A 24,348-nucleotide genomic window follows, 5' to 3' on the forward strand; every position below is an offset into this window, starting at 1 on the left:
CACAGAACAGTGTCAAAGGTGAAAGATTGGCTCAAAGAGAGACATTTTTCTTTGGTGAGTTGTTTGGTACTGATGGCAACTGAGCTGGCTCCTAAGCATAAGGAGAAACAAAACCTCCCCCTCCCCTGAATAGCAGCAATAGCTGCAAAGATAAGATAACAAGCTAAGTACGAGTGAAAGTGAGCCTTAAAGACATTAAATACTATTGTCTAGGTGCACCCAGCATGCATCACATATGCTAGTTCAGCAGGAAACTCAGGCCACTGGACTGGGACAGAAGTACCCCTGTAACAGGAAAAGCACCAGAGAAATTTGTCAAAACCAAAATATGGGTGAGACAGAGGGTTTTTGTTTGTTTGTTTTAAATGACAACTTGTAAGACTAACACTCTTGATAACCTCTTATTCAGTGAAGAGTTTGGATTTCATCTTCAGGATAACATCAGACATTGTGCTGAGATACCATACCATATTCAGCTTTACCAATAGCTGGTGGCACAGAGCAAACCTGCTATGCCTCATGCTCCTGTTGGAGCCTGCGGTTGTTTAAAGAAGGAATGGAATTATCAGATTGAGTTGAGTCAATAAGAACCAGATGTATCAAAATACAATTTATTCTTAAAATAGCTAGTTGACACTTAACAGCATGGGTTACATTAAAAAAAAAAAAGTGCAATTAGTGGAAGAGACGTACTTCATCTTAGCATTTATCTTCTCGTTACACTGCAAGTAGCTTCAGACTCAGGCTATTTTACAAGTCACATGTATTTTGACGTTAACATCACTTCTGCACAGTTAAAAGGTGTCAGTATTTACAACTGCTGAGTATGTGCTGGACAAATCTTGCATGAAACACAGACCATGTTTGCAGTTTGCCAGCTCAGGAAACTAAATTACAAGTAGATATATAAAATACACACTTGTTTAAAAAAAAAAAAAAAAAAAACACTTCTAAAATGAGGTACAATAAAACAGCAGTTTTCTATTTATGTGCAAGCCTATATTCATTCTAGAAAAAACTAGCAGCAATTCTGCTCTTTAAAAGAACTTAGCTTTCACCAACCACAGCTAATTCACCGTCTTCAATATGAAGGACCTTTCCTATGTTACACACTTTTCAAAAGTTATCTCTGACTCTGCAATAGGGAGCAGGATACTCAACCATTAGGTGCTGTAAGACTAGATCAGGACATGAGTGAAATCACCTAATGCTGCCACAGGCTAGGACATTTACAAATCACTCAAACTAAGTCTATACACTAACCTTGGCTTTGGCCTTTACTTTTGGCATGGATACTGACTGGTTTTTTAAAAGGCACATTTTTCTTTTAACATTAAAAGGTAGCCATCAGCCTGACAAGCGAGTAGAATGGTGAAGGTAGAAATCAAGGTTAGATTTGATCTTAAATGCAAGATATCCATTATTCCCAAGGCCAGTGAGGTCAGAGATGTCTTCCCAAAGTCACTTCCACCACTCACTTTGCATCATTTTCTGTGTTCTCCCTTTTAATTTCATAAACTTTTATTTAGAAAGCCAGCTTTGAAGACATCAACACATTGTCCACCTCCAAGTTAGGCAGCACATCTTACCTCTTTCCCGTTCTCCCACTTTTCCATTATCCGCTCCAAGTTTCCCCACCTTTATTGAAGCCACAAATCCTAGCCATGCAGTCCTGCCTGCCACTGCTACAAGCATGTAAGTCACTGCAAGCCTCAGTCCTGAGAGCACTGCCTCAGCTCTGCTGCGCTAACAGGCACAAAATGGACTGTGATGTTCTGCTTCTGTGACACCTCTGCGCACACACACTCACACACATACAGCTGCTACAGTTTGCTAAGATACTGTCACCTTCCATAGCTCCTAAGAGTCTCCTGCCTAATGACTCAGAAGAGATAACAGCAGAAAGCAAGTAGCATATACTTAAGATACAGGCGTGCTATTTCTAGTAGGTGGTATACACATGGGTTTTATCTTGTTTGTCTTTCTTTCCAAGGTTGAGTTTTGGCTAAGAACTTCGATAACATAATATGGCTTAACAAGTCCCACAGACTGCTGAGTTTGGAGCTGCAAAGGCAGCCACGCTTGCCGGTGGTTTTGTTATACAGTTATGTGAACCAAAAAGCTAACACTGGTTTGTTGCCAAGTGGAAGAACACTTCCAAGCTAGTGTCTCTCACCAATATGGTGATGAATTTTCAATCCCACCTGAGCTCTGCCACTGGGGGAAGAGGCCACTGGACAGCCTTGGGCTGCCAAGATGATCGGGCTCTCTATCCTGTCCTCTCCTTGGAGTTGGAACATCAAAACAGTCTTTCGTGGCAGATGGTATCCGAACACCATCAGATTTCCATTCTGCATGGAGAATCTTGTAATTCTGCCCCTCATTATTGTCCCAGAAGGTACGCTCTCCGCTTTGGTAGGAAATGCAGAACTCTATTTTCTCTTGAGAAGGAATGGCAGGAGGCAAGTCAATAGTAAATGAGAAGGTATCATTTTCAGAATCACCATAAACATTGTTCATGTATACACACTCAGTGTCCATATAAGTCTTCCATGTATCAAAGGTGATTCGAACATGAACCTTCTTCTCAAAGCTCACGTTTTTTACTTTCACAGTGCCTGACAGCACCTTCTCTTGTAGGCTGCAGTTCTCCAGACAGACCAAGTTCTTCTGCAGGCGGTTCCTGAAGTCCAGGTAGTCAGCTGAGGGACGTGGGAAATCCAGAATCAAGTTTTTCTCCTCATGAAGCTTCAGGTTAGATGTTATGTTTTCAAGACCTGTAAGATCAAACTGGAGGTCCCAGCCAGGGTACTCCTGGATCTCTGAGAAGGTGTGTATTGCCGTCAGGGAGAGCCCCTTTGAGTCTGCAAACACAACTCGCTTCTTGGCTCGGGCTGCCGGGTGGTTCCAGTCACTGTTCTGTGCCTCAGAGTCACGTCTCACATGGAGACATGGTCTGAGAGGTTTGAATCTGTTCACAAAGTTATTTCTCTGGCAGCTCTCAAGGGGGCTGAGGAAGCTCTTCAGAGGTGGTGAATGGGCTAGGCAGATTCTCATGGCCACATCCACAGGCATGATGGAGTTTGGCAAGGGTCTCGGATCTAAGATCTGAATCATTCTGAAATAAGCAGTAAGACAGCATGTTATTATTTGTTCCATCAGGGAAAAGACTGTTGAGAATGCATATTTGCTTCATCTGCTGTCTTAATTATTCATGACCTGCTCTTTGCACAGTCTTAAATAATGCAGCCTAAATTAATACTGACAGTTCAAGATAGGAAACAGAATGAACATATTGTCATTTCTTTACAATTCTGCAATCTTTCAATACAAATTGAATCTCATTTGTTTTTTCCAAATGTGGATTTTAGTAACAGCTAATTAAACACATCTTCCTGAAAGCGCACAAAAGAACATTCCAGTGTACAGTACAAATAGATCGAGTTACAGTGAAAGTGCTCATTCACTTCAATTTCTTTCAGAGACTCTGAGCTGAGTCTTCAAATTCTAACAGACTGCATCAGCTGCTGCATTTGAGCAGACAGCACTACATGAATCAAGTTACCTATCCCAATAGAGCAACAGCTAGGATGCTATGTACCTCATCACCCTAGAACTCTGAATAATCAGAAGTGCATTTGTTAGGCAATTTGGCTTTGGTTAAATCTGGTATGAGCTATTAACCTAGGTCTAGTTACAAAAGCTGGTTTGCACTGTGAACATTGCTGAGTAAATGGGGGAAAGAATAAAGGGCTGAAGGAGAACTTTTTCTTCATTTATGTTTTGAGTATTGTATTAAAAACAGCTCTTATATCCCCCAAAGTCCATGCCTAACACCTACTGCAAGCATTTGATAAGAACACTACAGCTTTCTTTGTTAAGATTTATTCCTAAACCTGTCACTCAGATGATGAAAACCACAATTATTTTACATAATGCTCTCAAATATGATTTGGGTTTTGGATGGTCCTACATGGAGCCAGCAGTTGGACTCTGTGGTCCTTGCAGGTCACTTCCAATTTGCGATACTCTGTGATTCTATGACTCTAAAACCATGGTCAGTTAGCTGGAGTATCTGCAGAAGGGGCTCTACTGCAGTACATCTCTTCTGGTAAAGATCCAATCCTTGCTGGAAATATGGATTTCTGTTGAGTCATGGGAAGCAAGAGCAATTGCTTTGTCACTAAAATAAATGGCATTCTCCTTCCCAGTGTTCTCTGGTATTCCAGAGCACTGCCAAAAAAGCAGAATCTGCATTGACCTCTTCATTCTTCTCCTTGCTTTTTTTTCTTTTTCCCTGTCTTAAACCATTGCAGCATTTACCATAATAAGTAGTGGAGTACCAGCATCAGATTTATCAAGTTTTGTTTGGCTTTTAGCAGAAACTGGATTGTATTCTTTCCAGTTTCCATGACCAGCTCCATAGGCTGCTGCTCCTAAGGTTATACAACATTAAAAAAAAAAAAGCATAATGAAACAGCTGGGAGAGGCAAAAAATCTGCCAGCAAAAGATGATGGGGTTCAGCAGCATTCAGAAGGCAAGTGTTAAGAGCTTCTGCAAGCCCGACAAAAATCAGAGGAGCATAGTGCGAGTTTTGAGGTCTCATTCCCCAAAAGGATGAAGATCGATTTTATTCCCCCTTCCCCTTTACTTACTTTCTGCGGGGCTGGAAGCGCACGCTAGAACTGAACCGAGTGAGAGCAGGCGCAGCGCGGGGCAGCGGAGCCAGCGGCGTCCCGGGCCGGCGGCGCTCACCTGCGGCAGCGCGGTACGGTTCTCCGGAGCCTCCTCGCGCCGCTGCCTTTATGCGCCGGGCTCGGCCCGGCCCCGGGGCGCGGCGCGGCGGGGCTGTGCGTGCCGGGGCCACGAGGGGGGGGGGGACGACGGGGGGGAAGGCCGCAGTCGCTCCACGTGGCCCCGGCTGCGGGGCGGGCGGCGCCGAGTGCCGCCCCCTGGGGCTTCGGCGGCTGTTATTCTTTGCGCGGTGAGATGCTAGCCGCGAGGTATTGGCGTGCCGTTGCTTCCTGCTGCATCGAGGACTCTCCTCTCCCCACCCCCACTCCCATCCCGCAGAGTCGTTTCCAAAACTGCTGTGCTGGAAATAGCTTCGATATTCTTGCCTCTAAGAGTCCGAGCCCTGCTGTGTTGGCTCTGTACGGTCGAGGGTGCTGTCTGCGTTGGAGGATGGGTGTCTCACAGCAGTGTTTGGAATGGGGAGCTCTTTGTTCCACTCAGACTGCCTGCACCCCTTGCATTACTTGGAAAGGAGAGGGGGTGATGTGGCCTCAGCACGGCTCGGGGGCAGCTGGATATTCAGATGGCACTCGCTGGTAGCAGGCCTTTCCCAGAGCTAGGAAAGCAAATGGGTTTGTTGTATGGGACTTCCAAGTGAATATTGTTTAACGTGTCAAAGTGGGGCTTCTTCCTGTTGCTGCTTTAGCAGGATGCTACCTAGCAGAACAAGAGTAACACCAGCTTGAAACTGCAAACTGTCAGATTTGATGAAAAGGCGCTGGAGACCTATGTTGTCAGGGTCTGAAGTCTGTCATCTTGGGCTACACCTGTCTTTGTCTAAAGTGACAAAACCAGAGCTTTCGTTTGCATGGTGCTTTGGCTGTTCACCTCCCGCACACAGCAGTGTGAGGGTGCTGGAGGTCCCGCTGTACTTCCCACGTTGTAGCTGTTAGCTATTTCAAGAGCAAAGGAACAGAAAGCAGTAGCACACGGCCTCTGCAGCATGACCACAGCCACACCATCACTGCCTACCCCCACGGCTGTGTGAGCCTGGTGTGGCTGCATGGTTTCACTGTCACCTTCCTGCCCGCTCTTTCCCAAGGGCAGCCCTACACTCATGCTGTACAATGTGATGAGTCTGTGAGCTATTCTGAGCTTTAATCAGTAGATGAGTCTGTGCACAATGAATAGCAGGAAGCACTATGCTCTACATGAAGCAAGGGGGGCTTACAGTAAAGAAGAATAGAAGATAACAAGATTTTTCTGGCTCATCCAAATTGTTTTTCTTTACATGGTTTGTGAATGAAAGGCTCTACTGCTGTGTGTGAGGTTGTTAGGAGACAGCACATCAGCACAGGCCGAGGCATGGCAGGTGACAACAATGCCTTCATTTTGGATTCAGGCTGCATAGAAGCAGAGAAACAAACAGCCTTGAAAGTGCTGGAGGGAGAAGTCTCTTCTAGTGACTGAAGTGTGGCATGCAGACCTGTACACTGCCTCTGTGTGTACAATGAGGGCATTCATAGGACAGAAAGGCTTCAGTTCCTTAGCAGGACTCTCGGTGACTGAAGTTCCTGCCCTTTGTGCCAGTATGTGACACTAGATGTCACCCAGATGGAGCCTGAAGCACTACCCGGCAGTGCAGGCAAGGATTGGGAAGGTTCTGGCCTGTTCCCTGGTGCCATCTATTCAGGATGACCTTCCCTGATTCTCTGCTACCCATGTCACGTCCCTCCTCTCCATTTCCTTATCTCCTGATGATTGCTGGCTCCCTCTCAATGGCAGATGATATTTCCTCATTGTTTGCTTAGGGAATGTGCCAGAAAAATGCTCTTCAAGCCCTACTGGTTGCAGAGTGTCTGGGGTTTTTTTTGTCTTTTGTGCTACAAATGCTTCTGCCAGGGATTGAAATTGAGGCCCAAGACCCCAAGGGCATAAATGGCTGGCACTTACTAAATGTTCTGTATTTACACATTTTAAAGCATGAGTGAGTAATTCAAGAGAGGTGTAGTGAGCCTGTGCTACTGAAGTTGTTGTCCCATAGAACCACTAGGCCATGTGGGACCACATCCACCTGCACAGCCCACAGCTGGGCTGCGCTTTCCATGTGCCACAGATGGGACTTGGGCAGCTATTTTATTCCAGGTTGATTCATGCTTGAAGCCTGCACACAAGTGGTTGCACGAAGTACCCTTTGCTGCACATGTTTCTACTGTTTGCTGTATTTTTTGCCACTATAAAATGTTTTGTTCCTGTTGGGTTTAAATACTCATTTTTTTCCTGGCTTAGAAAACTTTATCAAAGATTATGTAAGGTAATATGCTTAGAAAAGAAAAGAAAACAAAACAAACAGACAAAAACAAAAACCAGCCAACCCACCAGTAGTGAGATGCAGAGCTTTTCATGGACATGCTGTTGCCCAAGTTAGTAAATATGGACTGCACACAGCAGCTCAGTGGCTACTAGATGACCCGAAGCCCTGTTCATGGCCACAGCGCGCTGCTCCAGTTTGTGGTTGCAAGCAGAGAGGGCTGTGCAGAGCCAGAACTGCTCTTTCCTCACCTGAAGAGATGTCCCTGCACTGAGGCACACTGCTGGGGTTACCTGAGGTAGTAGAACAGTTTGCACTGTCAGTGATGGTCTTCTATCTGCACTTTTTATAGAGGACTCGGGTTTCTGGTTATTTTGGTTCAGCAGCTCTCCTGTCATCGGAAGCTTAAAAATGTAGATTTGTCTGCCCGTATCCCCTTTCAAACAGGGCTGCTAAAATAGGAGCAGCTCCAGAGGAAAAAAATCATTGTCTCACTGTATGTTTGACAGCACTTTGTGTCATAGCCACTTTCCTGACACTTGTAGGAGCACACAGAAGAAAAGCACTGCTGGGAGAGGCAAGGGGGTCACATAACAGGCGGCTGTACCTCACTGACTCTGTAGTGAGTAAACCCAAACTGACCTCTTGTACTACTTCTGGCCTTTTTTCTGAAAGTGCTGCATTTTAAGTGTAAAAGCCTAATTGCAATAAATGAACTGTAGTAAGTTGTCATTGTAGTTTCAGAAAATGTTAAATGTATGCTTTTTCAAAATAGTTTGCAGTCAACATTATTCCCATTATTCCTGGACTAGGTAGCATATGGCTCCCCAGTGGGCCCATGGAGGTCGCTGTGTGGCAGGCAGGCAGGCAGGTTTGAGGTGTTCTGCTCGAAGACCAACATCATTAGCTCTCCCGTGAATACTTGTTTATGCTGACAGCACTGCAGATCTGCTGTTTGTTCTTCACCTGCATAAACCAGCCAGCTCCTTTTTCAATTAGTGGCTTTTAGAGTAGGTAAAAAGTGATTCGGTTTCTGTCAGCTATCCAACAGCTTGGTCATTCATTTGTTGGCTCTGGTCATTTCAAGGCAGAGGAGAATAAAAAAGCTGCTTCTCTCAAACCATTTTTCAAAACTGAGTAATTAAGCAAGTTTCAGTGGTTTACTATTTGGCTTTATTACTTTAGGTTGCTATATTGTTATCTTCCTGCAGAGCTTCAGGAGGGAAGGAAGGAAATACGTTGCAGTTGTGAGTATGGAAGAAGTTGGATGGACTTTAGTGTTTAATTGAAGCCTTTGTAAGCAAAGATAAGGAAGCATTTTCTGAGAGCATAGTTTGGTCATAACCGCATTTGTAGAATAAACCTCAGAGAGGAAAAATTATACATCTCCATTTACTTGCATAACAATATATCCCTTGAAAAATTGCTGCTGTTTGCAGGGTCAGAGAGTAATGCTAGCTCAGTGCAGTAATACTATACAATTTAACAGGGACGTTCTTGATTTGATTTTAAGCTTGAGGCTAAAATCAATTGCTAATCCAAGGCACAATACTATGGTTGCTAGAAAATAGAAAATATCCATCAGATTTTAGCTAGCACATACTTGGTTCCCACAGCATTACTCAACACACATTAATAAAGAAGGGCTTTAATAAAAGATTATTTGTGGTGGCCTAATCATGGCCATCAGCTTGGGGGACACTGCAGTTACACAAAGCTTCCACTGGACATTTATTAAACTGAGCTCTTATGTTAAATATCAACTCTCTGCTACCAAGAATGATCTTTGTAAATGGCTATTATCTGTGAAGTTGGGCAGCCGGTTTCTACGATCATGGTTGTGATGCAAATAATTATTCAGGTATGCGTCAAGGCTAGGGAAGTCCAAACTGAGTTGAGCTTGTGGACCTTTGAAAACATAAAATCAGTGATTTATCAGATGAAATACAGTTAAAAGCTTGGTTTAGCCTTAGTAGAATCTTATTTTCTTTACTTACTTCTCAAAGCCTTTCAGTGAACTTTGAGAATGTTTTATGGTTACAAATGTGGACCAAGAAAACTATTCCTAGGAAACTCCATTGTTGTTTTAGGGATTTCTTTAGTGCTGGCACAGTATGGAAAAGGAATAATTAAGTTTTTATCTTTTTGCAGTGTTTATTACCCCATATCTCATGGCATGAATCATAGAAAGTCTAGAAAAAGTACTGTTAAATTCAGGATATTTCAAGCAAGATTTCCTTTCACAGCATTTATAAATATGTAGTCTTTTGAAAGTGTAATTGCCTTGTTTGCATGTAGTAAGGTGTATCTGAAAAGAAACTTTCATATATTGTAGAGATAGGTACAAATTAAAACACATATATATCTGGCTTATAGGTTTTCGAGAACATAAAGATTGTCCTAGATGTCTGAAAGAAATACAATATTCCTTTATTAGTACTTCAGTATTTTTGGAAACAAAATTTCTTTTAATTTGTAACCACACATCCAAAAAGATTCTGTGAGAGTCTGTTGTCAAACATTTCGTACATATAAATCACATTGCTGTGTATAGGTAGTCAGAATTTATTCTTTTTTCAGTGAGCCAGGTGGAGAAAATAATTGTGCTGAATATCAATCTTTTGCAAAAAATAAGCCTAGCAAGTGAAGTTGTGCTTTGTGCAATTTGGTTTCTGTGTGACTCTATGTGATCAAGCAAACACTGATTGAATAGACACTTTTTTGGAGGTTACATGGGAAGACTTTTGTTCTTCAAAGTCTTTCAAGCAAATAGGTGACCTCTTTATCCAGGTGTGAAAAATCCCTTACAACTTTGCACAAGACACGTGATTTTTCAGTATGATTTTCATTCTTGTAAGATTTATGTTGAACAGTTTTATGAAAACCCTCATCCTGAGTAAGCATTGCTGTATTTAATAGCAGTCCAGCTGACATCTGCAATATGTTCACATAGTGTTTGGAAGTCTTTGAATGATCTTTTTCTTATTCTGCCACTGAAGAGAAATGATCTGTTTCTATATTTTAGGTTCTCTTATAAGGTCCTCTTTGTCTTGTGTATCACAAGGGAAGAGCAGCACTTGAAAATTAATACAGTGAAATTCTGTGTTGAGTTTTTCTTGGATTTGCTCTGTTGGGGGAAAAAGCTCCCTTATGGCACTAGTCTGAGGGATGAATGAACCTTTTTTCTTCAAGGTTTAGTCTGAGTTCTAATCACTTCAGCCTTAAAATAGGAGTTTCCTAGGATCTGACCTAGTTATTTCAGCATTCTTTTTGGATGCATGATATAAACACACACATACAAATATTTGTTCAGTTTCACAGGGATCAAACTTCATGCAGAGATTAGTTTCATCTTTAGATTTACTGGGAAGAATGAAACCTCTCAAATCCAAAGACTGTAACAGCATCAGTCGTTTCATCCCACAACGGGTTGGGACACTGGGCCCCTGAGTGCAGAAAGATCTACAGCCTAAATAACATATTTGCAATAAATTAGTTTCCTTGGGTTATTCTTGGATACTGCTTCCCAGAACACAGTGAGTTTGCTGTCAAAATGTGCTTGCTCCACATATGCAATAATGCTTACAGTATATTTTGCAATCTTTAAAATGTATTTAATCAGTGAGAAAAATCTTGCATATTTCCCTGGAGAACTACAGTCATAGAATGACCGGGACAGGCAGGGATTTCTGGAAGTCATCTGTTCCAGTCTTGTTTCAAAAGAAGGCTAGCTACAAAGTTAGATCTGGCTGCTTAAGTTGCTTGTCCAGCTGAGCTCAGGTTGCTTGTCCAACTGATCTACAAGGATAGAGAGTCCACAGCTTCTCTAGACAACTTCTACCAGTGCTTAACCACTCTTGTAATATTTTTCCGTTTATAACTGGAATGTCTTCGCTGCGACATCTGACTTGCCTTTTTTCTTCTTTTGCTGCACACTCCTGGGGAAAGGTCAGGCTCCATTTTCTCCATTGTCCCTCTTTCAGTAGGTGAAGGCTATGCTCGGATCCATCATTACTCAGCCTTTTCCTCTGCAAAACAAGGAAACCAAGGAAACTGCTCCCACAGCAGTTTCCTACAGTAGGGCAGTCCTGCTGCCTGTAGCATGTTCCAGTTCCCTAACCCTCTTGGTGATCCTCCACTGGTTTCACCCCTCCTTGTTAATCCTCTTTTACTGAGGGAACCAAAATTGGACTCAGTACTGCAGAAGCAACTTCAGAAGTACCCCCCAGAGAAGGGGGGTAATTACTTGGCTTAGCAGTTATTTCAGGATTTTAAATAAAATTAATGGTGTTCTCTCAGCAGAACGAAGGCAAAGCTTTGTTTGCTGTGACAGACACTTTTGTTTGTTTTGGAAACAGCAGTTATCTGTATTTTAGCTTACAATAAGTTACATTTTAATTGTGCTTTGAGAGACCTCTGAAAATCCTTCTCTTGTATATGATCTCAGTCATCAGTAGAAAGAGTGGAAGAGGCAATGGAAATAGACTTGCAAAAAATCTATAAAACTGTTGTTCAGCCCTTTGGAATGCTGATACACAAGCCATTTATTTTGCTTGCTGCATCAGTCATGGATATAGGCCCTCTTCAAACCTCTTCAGAAGCTTTTGCTTTGGCACTACATTTTCATTTTCCTGTGATACGCTGTCATCTTCCTAACTCTTCTGCTTCCCTTTGGCTGTGTGGCTTCTAATGTTTTCAGTTTACATTTCACCTTCTTCTCAGCCCTTGTGGCTCCAAGTCTTCATTGAATTGTTTCACTTCCACTTTCTCTCCCATAAACTTTTATCCAAGGCTTGCTGCCCTCTTAGCTTAGAAGAAGCCACTAAGATTTTCAGTACTACTTTACCTCACCTCATTTAAAAATTCTGGCTGGCAACATTTCATTTTTTCTCTCTGAAGGTCTTTCTGAACCATGCTGTTCATATGCCAACAAACGTTTGCTTGAGACCACTTAAAGTTGCTCGAATGCTAGTCTAACCCACACACATCCCTTCTGAAAAGTTCTTTTAGCCATTCCTTGTTAATGAGTTTTTTAAAAACTTCGTCTCTCTCTTTAGCAAGGAGTTCTACCAAGGATCCTTTCTTAGGGAATGAGAGAAGATACAGAATAAAACAGAGTATGGGTGGTATAGTACTCATGTTATTCTCCTGAACTATAGAAAACCCATTCTTAAATCTCTTAGCAGTTTCACATGATCTTGTATAGGTGTGTTTCACTGCAGTAGACAAGAAGAGGCTATCCCTGAATGAGCAACTGCCCAGCCACACTGACCTGTTACAGGTGAGGAAGTTGTGATTATGTCCTTTAGGAGCAAAGATGGGAAGTAAAATATTCAGTAACAGTAAAGCTTAATAAGTCTGTTTCCATCCAATGCTAACTTTTAAAAACTCTCTGTTCCCAAGGGAAAGAGAACATCATGCCATTTGTAGTTTTTTTCTAATGGTAATCTCATGGTGAGTATGAGAGAAAATAAATTCTATCCTGTGTAAGAGTGATAGAGTAGAAATGCTATATTCATTTTATCACTACCATTATACACTGCATGTTTGGTTTCTCCGGATAATAGCCCTAATTCACGCTGTCTGCATTTGAACATCCCATGAAGAAGGTATTTAAGGAGAAACTTCTAAGCTAGTCATAGCATGCAATGTTGAGAGCAGGATAGGGTGTTGGTCAATGGAATGTCTCTGTCTTAAAAAAAGACACCTTATCATCTGGGTGTTACCTCCAAAATCAGGTTGTGAACACCCTGCAGGTATATTAGAAAATGAAATAGCATGCCTGTCCCTTTTTATGCAACATATCATAGGTATAGAAAAAGGATGGAAAGTGATGATTCATTATCTGTTATCCAGAAAAGAAGATGCTGATTCATATGCTACATCCTAAAATTTCTCAGTTCTGAATATATTCTTGACTACTGGAAAATCTCATCAGAAAAAATAATGCTATGTGCAGGAGTATGCCTGTGCCTTCTGTTATTAATCTTGTTCTAAATCAAAAGGTCTAGATCAGCCTAAGACTCATTGATACATAGAGTCTTTTCTAGTCTACCCTGGCTCTGGTCTCTTTTGTCACATGTTTTACAGGTAATACTGCATTGTTTTACTTTTTGTCTTTCTAAATGGCATGTAGAACTTTAAAAATTCATAATACATTATAGCTTTGTCAACCATATTCCAAGAGACTCTTGCATGTGCCTTGTTTGTTGCTGTTATTAGTACAATCATACACAAAAATGCCCATACAAACTAGTCCCTCTTGAAGGTAAAAGTCATTCTGTCCAAAGCAGGGATCTTTCTGAACTCAGATTTTTTACATTAGTTCTGAAACCTGGAACTAGAGGAAGACTTAACTTACTAGCAAGAAGAAGGAAAGGAGACTCACAGATATGCTACTGCATAAATGCCAGAGTGGTATAAAATTCTGTGAGCCACTGCTGTGTTGTACAATGTTTTAACTGTTGAGTCAGCATACTTTCAGCATGGTAAGAGTACCGAAACACATTGTGACTGCATTGCTGATACACGGCATCATACCTAAAACTAGTTTTCTTCCTTTTAAAGTCTTGAGCAGATTAGTTCAGTTATGCTCTAAGACTTCATTCTTGCAGGTAATTGGCTATTCATCCACCTTAAGTGTGTCTGTGGTAGGTTGGCTCAGATGGCAAGTTGACTGATGCCAAAAGCATATGTAAGGATTTAGAATGGGTAAGAGAGATATGGGCATATATTCTGAGAAATGCTTAGTGTGCGTTGTTTTTAATCTGAAAAATGGGGCATTTTTGAATAAGTATCTCTAGAATTATCTATCAGTAAGTCTAGGACTATGTAATTTGTAATTTAAATGTAATATGTGCCAAGAAAGATGTATGCAAAAACCTTTTTATTTAGATATGGTATCTAACTATGAAGGAAAATTTTATGTCTTCAAAAATTGTGGTTTCACTACAGCACAGTGTTTTGTAAGCACACTTGGATTATACTCAACCATCACTATTCTAGCAGAAATTCCCTCTTGGTTTTCATTAAAAAATAAGTCATTCTCCTTGAGCAGTGCTAATCTCAAGGATCCTAATTCAGAGGTGATGCTAGATACTCCGCTTTGTTCACACTAATCTCTTCAGCTTGTGCCTAAAGTAACATAATAGTCATGTTACAAGGTGAGAGCTAAAATGGTCATGATATTTTAAGAGGCACATTTTCGTGCTATTCCATTCCTCCTCCTACTGCTCTTTTTTTTTTTTTTTTTTTTTTTTGTCTCCAGTTAGAGGAGCTATGCCAGTCATATGTCCTGCTGCTCTGTATGCCAGTACAATAGCCCTCAATGGGAAAAGTTACGACAGACACACGCTGCCATCCTTAGCCTGTGCTCATGAGGAGAAGGGATCAGATCCATCTGTATTTCTCACCAGTTGCTAACTGGTCGGTGAGTCTTCCTACTTCGTTTTAGGTCATGTCAAAGATTTTTGCTGAAAACACAGCAGGAGTTCAGATGAACTTCTTTGCCACAAAAACGACTAAAAGTAGTCATGTTCTCAGCTGCAGCTGAGCAGCAGCTAAAAAGTTATCAGCCTGTCAGCACCAAAGCAGTGCCAAACTGCAGTTGTGCAATTAGACTCACCATATGCTAACATGTCAGATGCAAAAACAAAGTTTGCATGTCAGTGGGTCTGCTGAGAATGAGCTCCAATTCAGGAGCTCAAATGCACAGTTGCGAACATATCTTTAAAAAGAAAGGACCTTGATCAAACTTAGAAGCAATTTAAAAACGGGAAGACATTATTTTCATATTGACAAATGTGTGAGAGTGATAAAAGATGGTAAAACATATAACAAAGGAAAAGAACATAGAAATAATGCCAGATGTAAGTCCCTGCAAGTCACTTTGGTCATTCTGAATTCAGCCTAGAGTGTCAGTACTCATTTCAAATTGGTCTGAATTGTGGATCCACAGATACAGTACAGTCTGCCCAACCTAAGCTTCAAACATAAAAAGCAGCTCCCCTATCTCTGTGTAATTTTTCCATGTAATCACTTGGCAGTTTAAAGTCTTCCAGTAGCTTATGGAAGAATAGCCAGTGAGAAAGCAGCTTAAATGTCACTGAACTGAAAAGCAAGATGTGAAAAAGAGCGCTAGATAAGACACCAGAAAATTATGAAAGGTCTTTCCCTTCTCTGTGATCAAGCCTGGGAAGATGTATTATTGTTTGTCTTTTTACAAACATATATTTCCTGTAAGAGAAGCAACAAAGATTTTATTATCTAGCACAAAGTGCAGATAATTGTTACATGCCTGTGAAATATTCCCCCATCATGACAAAACTTTTTTTTTTTTTTTTAACTTTTCATTGCTTTTGTTGTTGTTGTTCTTGGAGGGGAGAGTAGTTAACATTTATACTAATATTTTAGTATTTATTGATTTTATGTGTTCCAGTGTTTGGCATAAGATACAAAATAGTTGGCACAGAGCATTAAAAGATCATTTCTTAACACTATATTTCAGGCAGATGTTATCAAAACAAGTACAATTTTGGCCTGAAATTTCAAGGTCTTTCACAGCATGTGGACACATACTGCACATTGTGTCTGTGCTAGTTGCTCTTCACTCAGCTTTCAACAGTGAATAGAAGGCAGGATTTCCAAATGGCACAGACCACTCCCAAGAGGTATCGGAGTGACTGGCATCAGTAATAAAAAAAGGAGTTGAATTTTCTAGTACTCACAGTAACCGTGTATCTTAGGTGCTTTACACGACTCTCAGTATAGGCACAGAGGTGCTATTTCAAGCTTTTATACATTGTGAGTTTGGAAGCTCTGTCTAGGGTGTATGAAGTCACCTAAGCCTTTGCATTTCTGCTGGGATCAGCTGGAGCAGAAGCATGAGTTTAAAAGAGGACACTGGCATTTAGCCTAAGAGAAAATAACTGACAATAAATCCTTGCTCTAAAGTACACGGATAATTCGTAGCATAGAGATTAAAAAAATCAGTAACTGCGGAGTTTCAAAATGCAAACACAATCTTGGATTCCTTGTGTGGTTTTTGTTATATTTTAAAGAAGAAATGTATTTCTGAAGTAGTTCAGTAACTAAAGGATATATCTGGCTATTTAGGCTCCTTTGTCCCAAAGTTTGAGCTTCAGTGGTGTCCAAACCTGACTTATTATGCACAAATGTGTGCATTTTTGTACACATTGTAGCTACATATTTTGTACACATTCTGTTACATATTCTAGCAGAAATGCTAAGTCACAGCTTGAAGCAGAGATTGAGCACCTAGTGGGAAGGCAGGGCCAACCCAGAGGAGCTCAGGTGCATGCAGTGCACCTGAGTGACTGGAAGGAGTGGAGCCAGGATCCACCCCTTCCCAGACCTCACTTAAAGGCTGGCAATGGAGGTGAGGACATCTCATGCTGGAGTTCCCTGCTTACCTATGGCCTTTCAAAGATAAGCAGCTTTTTTTTCCTTAATTTCTGTATCTGCTGTATTTGGGCTTGTTCTCATTTGCTGTAGCCATAGACTTCGCCACCCTGCTATTATCATGGTGTTTTTCATCCCATCATATCCCATTACACGTATACAAATCTTTACCTTGAATAACACGATGAGCTTGGCCTGTGTGGGAGCATGGTTTGGAGTTTCTGAATTTCTGATGCTCAGACCACCAATAACAGCATGGTTACGACAGTCCATAACTACTTGGGTGGTTGTACCATTGCTCTGCAGCATATCTGCTTTCATTTAACTCTTCTTTCATTCATGAGTTAACTCTTCCATCAGTGTTAATTCTTGCACCATATCTAACCAGCCACCATAAAAAAAAAAAAGTCTGTACTAAATGTTACCTAGATGTTTGCTAAAGCAAGCAGATATCTTTCAGATCACTTAATCAGCTATGAAATGGGAAAATGATATTTCTAATAAACTTATTGGATCTTCTTCTAGTTGAAAATGTTTGAACGATAAAGCAAGCAACAAAGCATTTGTGTATTTTCCTGTGCACGCTGCTATAATTTCTACTGTGCTTTGCACCACTGAGTGCACAGCTGGCACTGGGGCTTTGCTAGATGTGTCCAACAATAGCAACCTATAAAAATGTTTTGTTTGCCTAAAGTTAAAGATCCCTAGCAAACTGTGTGTTTTCCATAGATTTTTTTTTTTTTTTTCCCCCAAGGAATATTGAGGCCAATTTTTGTCATATGCTTATCTGCTGCATAGGATTTTTTTTACAAGTTAAGAGGGCCACAGCTAGGTCCTGTGTTGTCATATGCACTGCAGGGACTATCTGATGCACACTGAAGTGTTTCCATATGTGGACAGAATCAAGAAAGAGAGCATGAGCATTGCTGCATTATTTGCCCAAGACAACAAAGACAATCATCGGTAAAGACATTTCTGATGAAAAATTTACAGCTATAACTATATTGCACTACTATGTGCTTATAGAGCATTTATTTTGTGTGTTTGCATTTCAGATGTCTGAAGGTTTTTAGATCTTAATTATGGCTGCTACTTCCACAACCAATGTAGTTTTCTGCTGTTCACTTTCTAGTTTTGAAATTACTTGGGTTATGAGGCAGGCATCGTTTGTAGCACTGCACGAGTGGAGAAGTGAGGTGAGAAAGATGCTTTCGGCCGTCACCTTGAGACCTCATCTTGAAGGCCAAAGAGCCTGGTCAGGCAAGGCAAAAAACTTAGAAGGAAAGGGAGAAGTCCACTTGCTCTCCTGGAGGGACTCCAGATATATTTAGTTTTATCCCTGAGATATATTTAGTTTTATCCCCAAGTTACGTTGCTGTTGAAATAACATCCTGTGTAACTTAACCCTAACAGCAATAGCTGACATTTAGGTAACTGTAAAATAAAAAGGGCCTATTTTGTATTTTTGTAGAAACATATTCAATCACCTCCAAAATCCAAAATAGATAACCTTGACATATATTTCCTGAAATATATCTAAAACCAAACCTACATTTAGGATTACACTATACACTCAAAAGTGTTGTCATCTAAAGAGGAATTTATCAGGTGTTAGGCACTGGGTGTACTGGCCAAGTGCACAGTGGGTACATGCCATGTGAGATAATCAGAGTCTCAGGTGAAATACAAGCACTACAATTTACTATTTTTAGGCAGCTGGGATATTTCTCTGTGTGACCATGATGTTGAGGGCAACCATAAGGCAACATTTCAACAATCGAGGTATGTTCAGTCTAAGTAAAAAAACATAGAAAGCCTTATAACAGTTATTTATTACCTATGAAGAAGAAACTTCTCTGTCACTATGAGGAATTACAAAAATAAGTGGATCACAGAAATAATCATAGAAAAAACTATTTTAATAAAGCTCTCAAAATTTTCCCTTTCTAGATGGAATTTACAGAAATCAGAAAAGGTTTTATTTGTACTTCAGTGAATGAATTCCCTTAGTTTACACTAATCAACTACAATAGAAAGCAACAATACTCAATTTGCTAATATCTCCTTTGAATGCATAATATTGGCAATAGCAGAGCTTGTCAATATATATCATCATCTCTTTCAATAATTAGAGCAATTTGAAAATTGAATTACACATGGTTTTTGTGTGTATCACTGATGCCCAAGACCTTTGACTTCTAATATGTTTCTTGGCAAGTTTTTAGTAGGCAACTGAAAAGGAAGTAGTCCTTGTCCACTTGACAGTTCTGTGAACCTGCATGTAAAATGTAATCCAAATGAAAATACAAAAACTAAGTTAAAACAGTTTGAACTTTGGTAATGTATCATCATTTGTGGCTGACAGAGGACTTTTCCAACATAACATTAATAGTCTGTCAATGAAAGCAAAACAGGAAAGATTACTTTTTTTGCAGCCTATGTAGCCACAATTTAAAAAAAAAAAAATCTGCTATAGATAAGGGGTTAGTTTGTTATCATCTTTCAGTGCCCCTTTTTGTGCTAAATATTCATTGAATCTTTCTGGTGATATACTCTGGTGTAAAATCCAGCAAATCTTTTGTATTGCATCAAGGAAACTGTTGGAAGATATTTTTCTTGCACACACTTAGCCATGTTATGCCTGCTGAAACAAAGTCCTATGCTGCAAAGTCTCAAAATGAAGCCAAATTTGTGACTTTTATTTCAGTTTGCAATTCAGTTTTCTTTTAAGAAAGTTCAAGCATAGAATTAGTTTTGAACTCGTTAACCACCCAGGGTTTCCTAGGTTTCATTAGCTCCAGTTCTATGCTGCATTGAATGCGTAACCAACTCTTGCATTGCTTTTACTTGATCTGAGAGGTTTGATTATTATTTATTTATTCTGTCCTCAATTTACTCATGTGAGCAATATACTAAATGGAAGTGAAAATTAGTCCCTTAAATACAGAGTGGCTACCTACTCTGCATTCAGATAGGAATGTGAATATGTTTACCTGGTTATCTTAGAATGCAGATGTTAAACCTGGCTTACAGGTACGTAAGAATTGTTTTAATAGATCAGATTTTTTTTCCTCCAAGAATATCCTTCTGGCCACAGTAAGTGAGAATCCCAAAGGAGGAGCTTCTAGTTGTTATGTACTGGCTTAACTCCATGATATAAGTTCAGGAGGACATATAAATAACTGTGTTCACTTCTCATTGTCTTCCTTTCTTAAATAGACTATTTCTTTTTATTGTTGGTTGGTTGTTTGTTTTTTTTCAACAAATAATTTAAGATAATTGGAGTTTGAATGCCATAAGATTTTTAACCTACTTCCTAGTTTCTACCACTCAGTTGGAATATGCATAACTGTATTCTTCACAGGAAGTCTCAGGATTTTAATTTTTTCATATCTGATGCCTGCCACCACTTCTTTATACATCTTCTACCATTTTTTCCTCTAAGGTATTGTATTTATATGTATAATAGCAAATCCTTGGAATGTAGAATTTAAAAACTGAATTGAGTAAGGAAGCAACTCTATAAAGAAGCAATTCAGTTGAGTACAGTGTCTAAAATGCACCTCTTTTGTGCTTTACTTACACACAGTTGTGTGAATAATGGTAATTCCTCCACAATTTTTTTCATTGTGTTATACGCACCCCAGATGACATTAGATGGTCTGAGTTTTAGGTCATTGTACTCTGCCTTTAAAATACTGATTTTCTTCTTGTTCTAGAAGGTTTAAAACACTGTTATTAAGCAAGGTTAACTGGGATATTCTGATTTTTGATCAGTCACTCTATTTTCATAAAGTCTTTATTCTCCCCTTTTCATGAATTGTCTTGTTCAGGTGGCCACATATTGCCATTAATCTTAGATAAAATATGAATTGGTATCTTCATATCACTTTACTTGGTGAAATTTACATTTCTGTCACTTGTTTTGTGCACCTTTAATCACATCTGACCAATGTTAAACAAAATTTCCTCTAAAATCAGGGGGGTTTTTTCTGCATTTGAGATACTCAGTGAAGACAGATTTTATTTTCAGAAGAATGACTCTTCTACAAGCTTTGCATGTTGATTTTATGTTGTCTTTTCTTTTGTGCAGTAGCAGCAGTTCAAAGCGATGTCTCAAGTTGCCTTCATCCATATGAACAGCTGATTCTTCAATCCTTATCCAGTGAGGAAAGTTGTGTTTTCACACTAGAAAAGATGATTCACAAGGAGATCATAGAATCACAGAATTGTGGGGGCTGGATGGGACCTCCAGAGATCATCAAGCCCAACTCCCCTGCAAAGCAGGCCCCCTACAGCAGGCTGCACAGGTAGGTGTCCAGGTGGGTCTTGAATATCTCCAGAGGAGGAGAATCCACAACCCGCCTGGGCAGCTTGTTCCTGTGCTACGTCACCCTCACTCTGAAGAAGTTCTTTTGCATATTGATGTGGAACTTCTTATACTTCAGTCATGACTCTTTCCCCTTGTCTGTCCCCACAGACCATGAGAAAAGAGGTTAGCCATGTCTCGACTCCCACACTTAAGATATTTACGAGCATTAATAAGATCACCTCTCAGTCTTCTTTTCTCAAGGCTGAACAGACCCAAGTCACCCTGCCTGTCCTCACAGGGGAATATTCCAAGCCCTTTATCATCTTTGTAGCCCTCCGCTGTACTCTTTCCAGGAGACCCCTGTCTTGTACTGGGGAGCCCAGACCAGGATACAGACTCCAGCTGAGGCCTGACCAGGGCAGAGTAGAGGGGGAGGATCACCTCCCTTGACCTGCTGTCCACGTTCCTTTTAATGCACCCCAGGAAACCCATTGGCCTTCTAGGCCACTAGGGCACACTGCTGGCTCATGGCCAACCTGTTGTCTACCAGGACCTTCGGGTTCTTCTCCACAGAGCTCCTCTCCAGCAGTTCATGTCCCAGCCTTTTCCCAGGTGCAAGACTCCACTCTTGCTTTTATTAAACCTCATCTGGTTTATTGTTGCCCAGCTCTCCAGTCTGTACAGGTCTCTCTGAATAGCAACACAGGCCTTCAGGTGTGTCAGCCCCTCCTCCCAACTTTGTATCATCAGCATACTTGCTGAGGGTGGGCACTATCCCCTCATCAAGGTTGTCGATGAAGACATTGAACAAGACTCATCCCAGCACCAACCCTTGGGGAACGCTACTACTCACTGGCCTCCAACCTGTGCATCACCAATCACAACCTCTGAGCTCAGCCAGTCAGCCAGTTCTCAATCCACTTCACATTCCATTCATCTATCCCACACTTTCTCAGGTTCAAGATCAGGATATCATGTGAGACGGTATCAAAAACCTTGCTGAAGTCAAGGTAGATGACATCCACTGCTCTCTCCCCATCTACCTAGCTGGTGATGCCATCAGAGAAGGCTATGGGGTTTGTCAAACATGATTTTCCCTAGGTGAATCCATGCTGACGATGAACTTCAGAAGTTCCTGATGAACTTCTTCTCTTCCAATTGCTTGGAGATGGCATCTAGAACAAGCTGTTCCATCACCTTTCAAGAGACAGAGGTGAGACTGACTAGCCTTGAGTTTCCTGGATCCTCCTTCTTTCCATTTTTGAAGACTGGAGTGACACTAGCTATCCTCCAGTCTCCAGGCACCTCTTCTGTTCTCCAAGATCTGTCAAAGATGATAGTGATTCAACAGTCACCTCTGCCAGCTCCCTCAGCATGTGTGGATGCATCCCACCAGGGCCCATTTATGCACATTGATCCCACCTAAACGCTCCCGAACCACCCCTCCTCAACGAGAGGGAAGCTCTCCATTTCTCAGACAGAGAGTCTTCCCGTCAGGCATCCTGAGGGGGAATCTTTGAAGCGAAGACCAAAGCAAAGAAGCCATTCAGCATCTCCACCTTCTCAGCATCCCCTATTACCAGGCCACCTCCCTCATTCAGCAGGGGACCCACATTCTCCCTAGTCTTCCTTTTACTATTCATATATGTTAAAAAACCCTTATTATCCTTTCTTCTTCTCCAGCTTCAGCTCCAGGTGAGTTTTGCCTTCCTCTTCGCTTCCCTGCATGCCCTAACAACACTCCCTATGCTCCTCCCAATAGGACAGGAACTTTTGTCGCATTTCATAAGCCTTCTTTTTCCCACCTTCTTCCAGACGGAGCTCATTACATTCTAGTTGGTCTCTCACATAGGGGGCAGCTCCTCCACCTTGCTTCCTCAGCCTGACTTTCCAAAAAAGAACATAGTCCTCCATGGTATCTGTGGTTGCAGTGAGATGATGGTTCTGCAACTGTACACAGATCTACAGCTCACCCTATTAATTCCCTGTGTTACAAGCAGTGGTATGCAGGCACTTAAGGGAAGCAGCAGGTGCAAATATCCCATTGTTTTGCCCTGCAACCATTTTGAAAATAAGATTTGTCCTATTTGTGCTCCTGACTTTAATTAATACTATATATAGTTTGAATACCTATATGTAATTGTTCTTTTACACACTTTGTCTTGAAAATAGTTCTTATTTGTTATTGTAAATTAGTTGTGGAGAGGACATGGTATGCACTTATGAAAGTTAATCTCCATAATTAACAAAACCTTCTTCTATTGTCCACTAAAATTTCCTCAACTCTTCTCCACATGCTTGAGCAGAGTTTAGAAGAGATCAAAGTCAGCTGAGAATCTTCTGACAAAATATCTCTGCACGTGAAAAGGTACATACATGTACATACAAGGATAGGAATTTCATCCAACAGAGAAAAGTCAATTTTTTTTTTTTTTTTTTTTACACACTGTAGTAAATTAGTTTTAGCACAGGGCAAGTCTTTGCACTGATGGGAACTATGTAGACATTCAGAGAGATTCATTATCACTGTGTTAAGCATCTCCATCCATTCATGAATCTTGTTACGAAAGAAAGAAAGAAAGAAAGAAGTAAAGGTACTGTTTTGTACTGAGCTTACCTGACACTTCTGCTGTGACATAGTGCCTGTCATACTTTGAATATGTTTTCCAGCTGTTTCAAACTTATGTCTCTTTGCACTTGAGCAGAGGGGAAATCACACTATCAGACTTACCAGCTGTTCTTGGTGTTATCTGGACTGGTTTTAATGCCCAGGGGAGAATATTGTTCCTTCATGAATTATGAAACTCTCATACTGTTCATGGTACTGTTGTGAGGTTGTATGAAATCTGCCAGGTGGCTGTTCTGTTCTTGCCTTGGAGGTGTGGTTATCTTTCAAAGAACCCATCACTGACTAAATGTGTTTAGACTTCAGTAAATAAAACCACAGTGCCTTATCGTTGGGATCATCCTTACAAATGTTTCTTGGTCTTTCACGATCCATAAATTTACGTGCTGTGAAATAATGTTTTCCTACGAATGATCTCAGTGCAGGTTTCCCTTTGTAATGCTTTGAAGGTGAATATCTACCTGCACAGAGAAGTGTGTGAATAGCAAAGCCCTAGGGAGAATTAAATAACATTTATCCTGTACTTCCAATTGATTTGCTTCCGTTGTGCCCATTAATCTATTGCAAGAGATTCCTATGAGACTTTTTAAAACTACATATGAATGTAAAGATTCCTTACGAATGTGAGACATAGTGTAACATTTACATTCAAACGGATGGCTGAGGATGAGGAAAAAAAAGTGGTAGCAAAGAGGGTTATATCTTGATTTTTCCACAGAGTTATTTTCAGGCACCAAGAACGCGCCTGTGCATTTGTGCAGTCGAAAAAGAAATAAGCAGTATGAGCTTTTACAGTATCAAAAAAAAGATTTAATTGTAAATGTTTGGCATTAGAACACCAGCCCAGAACAAGAAGGAAGCCTAAGGCGTTCTGTAGGAGCTGGTTAGGGCAATTGCCATGAAAAGCCTTCGGTAAATGGCTTTATTGTATTGCCCTCTACCGG

General features: G+C 40.8%; 1 protein-coding gene across 1 annotated transcript; it reads right to left on the reverse strand.

The window, feature by feature from the left end:
• Window positions 1–595: 595 nt before the first annotated feature.
• PPP1R3C (protein phosphatase 1 regulatory subunit 3C) lies at window positions 596–4,875 on the reverse strand. The gene is made up of 2 exons (XM_010714543.4): window positions 4,657–4,875; window positions 596–3,118 (listed from the first exon to the last, which is right to left on the reverse strand). Exon 2 carries the CDS (start codon window positions 3,115–3,117, stop codon window positions 2,173–2,175), a length of 945 nt encoding a protein of 314 aa, XP_010712845.1. The 5' UTR covers window position 3,118; window positions 4,657–4,875; the 3' UTR covers window positions 596–2,172.
• Window positions 4,876–24,348: the final 19,473 nt, after the last annotated feature.

Source organism: Meleagris gallopavo, chromosome 8, assembly GCF_905368555.1.
Source record: "Meleagris gallopavo chromosome 8, MGAL_WU_HG_1.1, whole genome shotgun sequence".
NCBI lineage: Eukaryota > Metazoa > Chordata > Aves > Galliformes > Phasianidae > Meleagris > Meleagris gallopavo.